The sequence below is a fragment of the Mizuhopecten yessoensis genome, unplaced genomic scaffold (genome assembly GCF_002113885.1).
Source record: "Mizuhopecten yessoensis strain PY_sf001 unplaced genomic scaffold, ASM211388v2 hete_36192500, whole genome shotgun sequence".
Classification (NCBI taxonomy): domain Eukaryota; kingdom Metazoa; phylum Mollusca; class Bivalvia; order Pectinida; family Pectinidae; genus Mizuhopecten; species Mizuhopecten yessoensis.
The window spans coordinates 1-9,377 of NW_018485791.1; the positions used below are offsets into that span (position 1 = coordinate 1).

Here is a 9,377-nt window from a genome sequence, read left to right on the forward strand (position 1 = left end):
CCCCCCCAGATAGGTCTCTGGATCCGCCACTGCATTATGTATCACGTGGCAAATATTAGCGCGCGCAAAACAACGGCCTTTTTCTAAAAAGTTAGCTTATCTAGGTCACCTTTGCTTATCATAGTCTTATGGATACAGAGGTAGACACGAAAAGGACTTTTATTACATTTTACCTGGTAGAATATATATCATCAACATAGTACACATAGATACGTTGACTATTTCCGACAATTCATTAAACAATATTTAAAACATAACAATGTTAATTATTTTGATTATTGACATCGTTTCCTAAAGACGTTACACCGCGGAGGCATTCCATTCAAGATCGAAAATTTGAAAACTTGTCGTCGCCTGTTTTGTGATTGATATTAAGAAAACCTGTTAAATGTTGAAGTCGCAAATGAAGAACGAGTAACTATGGTAATTCTGGTCGACGTCTGGGTGAATGACGGAAAGATAAATATGTGTTTTGGATTGTGTTTCTTGAGCTGAGTAACATTGATAGAGAATTGGTATTTTAATCAAAGCGGGACACGAGCGTGCCGGACAGTCAACTAGAGAGAACCTGCTTCTGTCCTTAACTGCATTGATCTGTGGCATGGTCGAAGACAAAGTTCAATATGAATTTTAACGTACCTGGTTTAGGGGAACGGCGAGCTTATGCCGTGTTCGTTCATTAAAAACCTTCACATTTGAGACAATTACCTTGTATTCCCACAACTCCGGGGCCCAAATCTAATGTAATTTGACAGTTTGAGGTTACACTTCGTGTATGTAAAAGTGTTAACGACCTATCAACACAGGCGAGGTATTTAGGACCAATCAAAGGTAAATTAAACACGCGAAAGATATATGGCATACAACAAACAAAATGATAATAGACCAACGACAATTTGAAAAGTCAAAGTTGCTATGGGTATTAGTATTGTTTTAAATAGACCAAAGGGTGTTAGGTAGGTTATACTTGTTGCGATATTTACCGTTTCGAAGAATGGTTAAGATTTTGTATATAACTATAATATGCTTCTCGTGTTTGCTGGAGGTCAATGTACTCGAATAACAAATGTTTTACTGTAAATGGTTTGTGACAGTAAAGACACTCTTCATTGTTAAATAACCATGTAGTATTAGACCATACACGTGCATGTATATTATTATCATATAGACTTACCCTCTCCCAAACCCTCTCCCGCAAATATAAAAGTAGCGAGCAATGCGTACACGCATTTGAGTATGTATCAGTAGATTTGCAAGCTGACAAAACACAACTTTCTATTTAACCTCTTGGTCAACCAGAAATAATTATCCAACAAAACGCCTCCATCTCACGCATAAAATACTCATACGGAGGCACATCTTTAAATGACCTAGGCTGTTAAATGAATACTTACCTTTATAAACAAAACAAAACCACACCTTGCAATATCATATTTGGAACGATAATCATCAGTTTTGTATGAATCATTAATGTTTAGTTGGTTTTTAACAAATATATAATTTGAACTCTTTGCACTTCACTATTGACAAAAGAAACAATCGTTTTCGAAAGCTCGCAAAATATGCATTCAATTACTGTTGTTTTCAAAACAAATTGAGCATATATTACGATAATATGGAGGGGGAAACAGCGATAAACCAAGCTTACCCGAACCTGCAGGGATGCAATATTTGTTAAGATTTGTTTGAATTATTAAAAAAACAAGAGAATTGAAAATGGAACATGAATTACTATTAAGGTTTTCCTGTCAGTAATGACCTAAATGCCTTACTTTATTTTCACTTTTAACAGATATCAATATTTGTAACATGTGTGATGGAGGCGACATATGTGATTATATACGCCTGGAGAGACATATCGCTAAATATCGCCAACGTAAGCTAACAGATACAAAAGTGTCAGGAGTTATTAATGACAAATGTAATTGCTGGTGGCGAACACATTTGTCATTTATTTTCATTACCATACGTTACTTGGTGATATCTTGATAGATGAAATACATTTTTTGAGTTTCTTAGTTTCTGAATTTTCTGACCATTTATTATGTTAGAATGAAAACGAAAATAATATATATATATACCGTACATGTCAAATTGCTTTAAAAGTTTCATTAATCTTACAATCGTGACGGCTTCTTTTTACTTGGAACTTTCCACAAGAACAATTTTACACGAACGTAGCAATCTGATACATGCATCAACTATTTATGTGTTATGCGTCGCATGACTGCACACCGCTAGTTACTGTAAACATTAATTAATCACAACCCAAACCTACTACTGCGTAACATGTTTGTAACGCTCTTAAGCATCCTTGCTTGAGGGAAGACGTTCATATAAAACTAGGTTATGTGTCATATGATCAATTTATTTTTTGTCAATAACATGTGGTTTCAGCGGACACTCCGACCGAACATGACAACAAAGCAGTAAAATAACTTAATCACGGTCACGAGACAATCGATGCAAAATATGATAAAAAGGTTAAATCCAGCGTGACTAATTATATTTGCCCTAACTGTAAGGGTGACACATGTCTAATATATTTAAAACAAAAAGTACGGTTATCATCACACTCTCGCACGTGAAGGACTTGACAGTTGGACAATGAAAATGCATTTGGTAGCAGTGATATTACTCGTGATATGCCTTGGTGTGGAGATCCAAGGAAAGGATAAACCTCGTCAAGCTCGTAAACCACGTAAGTTTGTTTAACACTTATAACAAAGTCAATACTTTCCCGAATTTTTTAAAAAAATGGGATCCATAATTTTGTAACGATTATGTTGGCCCTCAATCATATTTCCTTGAATTACATATGTAAGCTGTATACATAATTATAGTACCTATTTTATTATGATGCTCTATGTATTAACATGAATAAACTTCATGCAAAAGCCAATTTCATAGTTAATAGTCCATGTGAGTCATTAGGAGCAGAGACTATAGTACACATGGCCTATTGCTGTCGTACATTGTAAATAAGCATTTTAAATCATCTAAAACTTAAAAGCAAATACCAGTGAAGGGATTTCAAATAAAATTCCTGATAAAATGTTGTTATTTTCTAGTTGGTCAGGCTTCCAAGATCGTCTCTACAGCCGGTAACCCGAACGTTTAAATTAATGCCTAAGAATTGTTATTAGTTTTAGGGGTACCTAAAAATAAAAAAAGCCAAGATCGCAGCCATAGTTTACATTAACATAACATGTTTTACGTCTCTTTCTTTAAAAGCTTTCCGTTGATTTAACAAACAGTATTTCCCCATGGTGTTATTCGTCCTGTTTAGACTCGTGCATCGATGTCCTAGGCTGTTCCATTAAACCAGAAGTTAATTGGTTTTCTAAGGCATCTACATGTACATCATAATTTCCATGTTTCGGCATTGTTGACAAATTTGACATTGATAGTATTTATGTAGAAGGGTTTTTTGGTTTGATTTAATATTGTTTAACAGCTATGGTCATTTAAAGACGGCCTCTACTGTGTACAAGATGCATGCGTGTAGTGTGTGCGTGCGACTGAAGGAGATAAATGTGAGTAAATGGGTACTCCGTTGACAATAACGTTGGTCTGTTTCGGCTGTTGCTTTCTAGACTATCGGATAGTGTAAATTGTTATGAGATATACGAAAGAAGATGCTCAAAATAAATAAAAAAAGTGTCATAAAAGCTGTTGTTAGCGCCACGATAATAGTTGATAAATCATTACAAGATGTGACTCAATGTGTGTGTACTAGCGGAAGTATGTTAGTGTGTTTGCCTCCGTGTATTATTGACAATTTAACTTAGTCATCATTAATAAGCATAATGTGCTATGATTTAACTTGCTGAAATATAAATTGATGTTCAAGATATTTCGTTAGCAAGTCTGATGATAAGTTTGAAGGTTAGCAAATTCCGTTCGTACTTAATCAGCCTACTGCACTCGTTTTGACTAACGGTTTCAGCGCAATATTTCAATCACATCGATTCTGATGAAACATAAGCAAGATTTATAATACTCAAAGACAAGGGCTCGGTGATACAATGAAACAAATCTGCTCATAATTAATACGCAAACTGAATCTGGATTGGTTGACGGCGTCCAGTAAATAACTTAGTCAAACATGATCGAATTCTGATGAGATTTGGTCAATATTTAAGATACAATCATTCATCCGAAGGCTTTTGAGTATTTCAGTTTGCCATGGAACGGGAGTATATTGTTCCGCTTTGTGATACTCCTAACATGTAACATTCCCAAAACGAAACTGATTGAAGGCTAATAAGGTCATCAGAATATGCACATAACCACTTCCCTCTTGTTATCTTTAACTCAACTTTTACTTATCTATCTAATAATTTCACAAAGCATCTTTGCAAATGCCAAGATATTTTTTTCTTCTGTACTCATATCTAACAGATGACCGTATGCCCGACAACCTTTTGCTGCGAATGAATGTGTTGCCTGTGCTGTTAACGTTATTGCTCTAGGTGATAATTATGAATCCATTTAATATGATCATCGTGTTTGGTGTTAATTATGAATCCATTTAAATATGATTATCGTGTTTGAATTTTCACTCAGAGAGGACATGGAGTAAATGGCTGAGGTGTACTGTGTCCTGTGGAAAAGGCTGGCAATCTCGTTTATGTCTGAAGGACAGATCGTCATGTAACGGTCGAATGGCGCAAAGAAGGATGTGTAACGTACATCCATGTCCAGTACCAGGTAAGTTACAGCGTACACACGTGTTGTTAAAAAGGTTAACACTTTTTAGTGTATGGCTTCTTTTGAAAAGCAAGTTATTTTAAAAATTCAAAATGACATTATGGTTAATAAGTTTAACCTATTGAAAAACACCACGTCTGATGACATTTTGAGAGTGAAAGCTACGATACACGTGCAAACGAAAGGCACATACAGCCCGTGTCGAAGTGAATTGATGAATATTAATGAATATTTACGAATTAGTGGTATGTCTAGCGACATGTACATGTACATGCATACAGGTATACGTGATATATAGCAGTACACGGGAAATATCAGAGTGATATAATTATCAGGTGGAGCACAAATGGATTTAATAACTACCTGTGCCAATTCTAGTGAAAGCTTAACGTAATAACGGTACTGACAAATAAGAAGGACATTCATTACATTAGTTCGGAGTTTTCTATTTCTGTTTTCTAACAAGAAGGAGGGAAGATAAAATATGCTTGTTCCATTATGACCGTTCCTATGAAATTTTATAACGTTATGAAATTTTATAACGTACTTGAAACCTCGTACGTTCGTGAAAAGAAAAAGGCAAGCCATCTCCTACCGCATGATGTCGTAAATAGCGATTTTCGTGAGCCATACGCATGATCTGGAACTTTTTCTGCTTCTGGGACATTGAAGAATCGAAGACTAGTCCGCCACCAGTATTTCAACACTGTTTTTGCTTCTCTATGATTTCCTTTCGGCGGTGTCTCTAGGCAACCGACGTCATTTGACATTAACTGTTGCCATAACCAAAAAAACCAATGCATTTCCAGAGAAATGGCGCGAATTGATTAAAACTTTCACACATCCTTGTTGAACCGGAATTGAGAAAAATAAATAACACGAGCTATACATATTGTTTTAGCTTAGAACTGTTTGTACGTGTAAATGACTTGCCATCGGCTTTAGTTATATACCATATAGTGTGCTTGTGTCAAATTTTTTGTTCATTATTACGTGACAATATATCATGGTGATAGACGCATCGTCGCAAAAAAACTATATTACTCTTCTATTTGTATCTCTTTATTACAGAAGATGGCAGCTGGTCTGCATGGCAGCCATACGCCGACTGTGAGAGGTCATCGACAGATTACAAATGCATGGGTATACAGGAGAGTATACGGTTATGCAATTCCCCTGCCCCACAGCCTGGTGGGAAGTACTGTACTGGGTGTGAAACCAGGGTGAAACCTTGCTCGTTATGCTAGTGTGGAACAAGAAGGAATACTGTCTATAATGACACAAATTAAGTTACAAGACATTTCACAATGAGTAACCATTTCTTTTTTACTTGATGGTCGCTTGAAAAATTTCAGAAGGGTGCATGTCATTACTCGTGAACAGCAGAAAAATACTTTAAAACTTATATTCTCTATATTTGGCCATGTTATAAGGTTTGCAGGAAAAACGTAGTCTAAGGTAGAGGTAAAATTATACATTGCTGGTTGGTTATTGAACAACCACGAGATGGAAACCTTTTCCTTGCATATTCTTATCGTCAATACTACGAACAAATTATTGCCGTTACACACCTGTAATCGATTATCATAATCGCACAAGCTTCATTCTGTATACTTTACATTAAATATTATGATTGATTCACATAAAATATTATGATTGATTCACAAACGACTATCGTATCCAGTAGTTGGTCAGTTCTGACTGATATGTTTTGAAAAAACTGTAAGGTGCTCCGCTCAAAAAATCGCATTCTTCATTTGGCATTTCATTGTTTTAACTTTGGGAGACTAGATATACAAATAGTATAGTTTTCTATGTTACCACTGCTGTTTGTGCAATATTATGGTTACCTACTATTCTAGTAGAAATATGCATCCGATTGAACAAAGATTGTTTCCCTATGTCGTTATTTTGTTTGCTTTGTTTCCTTAATCATACATAAAATAATCGTCATGGACTCCATGTCAGTAATTCGAACTATGAAAACCATTCTCTTTATATGTTTTTGTCTTTTATATGCGCAGGGCATTGATGTTCTGAAGTGTAACATTAGTATGTCATGTCAGTATAATGATAATTAGAAAGAAATGCAGGCTTCTTAAGTAACACCCAACCTGTAACGTGAATACTTTCAAATTAATTTAACAAAATATATTCGTTGCTTGCCATTTCAACCAAATTTGAACTAATATGCAATCAGTCACAGAGATCGACAAAAGACCACATCTACTTTACACATGATCACATTTAACCTTACAGAAGTGTATGAGGAAGGTCACTTAATTGCCATGCATACAATCGACCTTTTTGAGATATTTTGTAATTGAATGCGACGATCAAAATCAATCGCATGAACAAGTTGCTGCACTAGCTACGTATGAATAGTTTTTATACAGTTTCCGTGTCAGTCATATACTTAACTCAGTCAATTGATTATTATGAAAAAGACGTCATGCAACCATTTGGATTGCAGTTGATGTATTTTGCTTCGTTTTGCCGATTTTACACTTTTTATGATCTAATCGGCTAAAACATACAAAGAACTAACGAACGATACAAAGGCAGCTATTCGTTAGGTGTCTTATTACCAGTACTGTTAATGTATTACAAAGACTCGTAACTTACAAATTGCAAACACAAATGACAGTATTAATAGTGTATTTATTTATCTATCTTCACGTGGCAACTTGCAAGAAATCTTATCACATACAAGGTGCATATGACCTCGGTGAATATGAAGCGACGATGATTTTATGGTATACTTTATATCTGTTCATATATCTAACATCGCTAGTAAATCAGGCAGATGTCTGCAACTGATTATTTATTTTACCATACCATCGTGTTTCAACTATTATTGTTACTGTAGTATATCCTTCTAGAGACGTCCTGAAGGCCTTCATTACAAAACAAAAAGTCTTATCAGATATAAATGGTAAACCTTCTTTGGCAATTTATTTTTAATTTATATAAATTTAAATTTTTCTGAATATATGTTTTGCATTTACTATGATAAACAATTTCATACCATGGTGTTCAAACTGAATATGCTGTCTTTTTGCTCGGATATTGATATTGATGGATAACAAACGAAGAGATCATTGGTACCTTCCAGGATCCTTATTAGTTAAACGCAATTTTGACTTTTTCTCTAAGCGTTTGGAGCGATTGTTCTGTTGACATCTTTTGATGAAAATATAATGCAGCCGGGTTGGAGATTGTTCTTTTAACGTAATGTCCTTATTAACTTAAATTGTCAAAATACAACATGACTGCTAGGGCCTATCTTGTTTTCTCGATCACTCTCAAAATTGCGTTTACACAACAAATGACAAGCTGGATCATACATGCCAAATTTTGGAAATGACTGTCCGATACTTATTGTCAATTTTAACTGTCAAAATCGAACGAGGTTGCCCGACAGCCATCTTGTTTGTTTTCGTTTTAATAATTTTCTCACATTGAAACATGTAAAGCCAAAATTGACACTACAGCTAAATTGAGAATACATTTTCATGCGGAGTTCTAAAATGAGAGCGAAAACAAACTACAACTGTAGGATTTCAAGATGGCTTCCAGTAAGCCAATCTTGTTTTCCAATAAAATTAAGCATGCAAAAGTATGGACCTAAGGAAAACTGCATATGGTTATAAAAAAGATCCATTTGTACATGTTCAGGAAAAATTCGACAACAATAATTGTTTAAGGACGGAATACGGAAGAATGTCAACGTGATCACCAGCTGGTGATGGAGGGTCAGAAAGTATACGAGTAGGGGACACGTACAATTATGTCCTGATGATGTTTCAATTACCACTACCATAATATGTCCCTCCGAATGAATATTTATTAGAACTCAAAGTCAAACGGTCAAAGCTAAAATGAAGTCCATCATCATATACGCATTCTTTAGAGTATGCATCAAATGCATTATACATTATTGACCCAATACAATGTTAACACTTTAGAATAGTTAGAGTTTATGTCCTTTTATGTCGATAACCTAAACTCTTTGAATGAAGAGTGTTACGAATTCGTGCCAATGTATTTAATAGTAACATTCGTGGACTCATTAACTTTGGAGTCATTTTGGAATTTCCGACTAGTAACCTTAGTTTGGTACCAAAACGTAACCTTTTCTATAATGATAATTAGCGTGGCTAAAGTCAGTCCTATGCCAATCAGGTAAAATGCACTTTGCACATCAATCAACGTTATAGTCTTTGCTGACGTCACCAACTCGCCGTCACAGAAGTTTCTCTGGGGCCACCAACGGGATTTCCAGATGTGTAGTAATCCGCTCTCGTGTATGTGCAGTAATCTGATGTAAAAAAAACATAAAGATACACGTCAAATATCAGATTAGTTTCAGTCGGTGTTTATAAAAAAGTCAATGATTTTGTATCATATATGACCAAATACATTTCCAATTTCAAGCAATATTCCATGTAAAACTGGTTTGTGATAAGGTTATAATAACGCATTAATATATAAAACTATAAAAGTTTAATTTTAACCAAAGCAAAAAGACACCCTGCAAGTGTGCTATGTGTAATTTAACTCAATGTATAAGGATGTCAACTTAAAAAGAGGAGGCTGGCATGTTGATACAGTAAAAGCAACTAAGGATCATAAATTTAGCAAGAAGTGAAAGTAAATAAAGT

At 35.0% G+C, this 9,377-nt stretch overlaps 1 protein-coding gene across 1 annotated transcript; it reads left to right on the forward strand.

The window, feature by feature from the left end:
- The first annotated feature begins 2,291 nt into the window (after positions 1-2,291).
- On the forward strand, positions 2,292-7,703 carry LOC110444947 (thrombospondin-2-like). The gene is made up of 3 exons (XM_021489297.1): positions 2,292-2,701; positions 4,570-4,713; positions 5,785-7,703. Exons 1-3 carry the CDS (start codon positions 2,608-2,610, stop codon positions 5,958-5,960), a joined length of 414 nt encoding a protein of 137 aa, XP_021344972.1. The 5' UTR covers positions 2,292-2,607; the 3' UTR covers positions 5,961-7,703.
- The last annotated feature ends 1,674 nt before the right edge of the window (positions 7,704-9,377 follow it).

What these genes read in the sequence shown, in the direction of transcription:
- LOC110444947 (XM_021489297.1), top strand. Translation starts at nt 2,608, where the DNA reads ATGAAAATGCATTTGGTAGCAGTGATATTACTCGTGATATGCCTTGGT. An exon ending in TCGTCAAGCTCGTAAACCAC is followed by an intron (nt 2,702 to 4,569) that starts GTAAGTTTGTTT and finishes ATTTTCACTCAG; the next exon opens with AGAGGACATGGAGTAAATGG. An exon ending in ACATCCATGTCCAGTACCAG is followed by an intron (nt 4,714 to 5,784) that starts GTAAGTTACAGC and finishes TCTTTATTACAG; the next exon opens with AAGATGGCAGCTGGTCTGCA.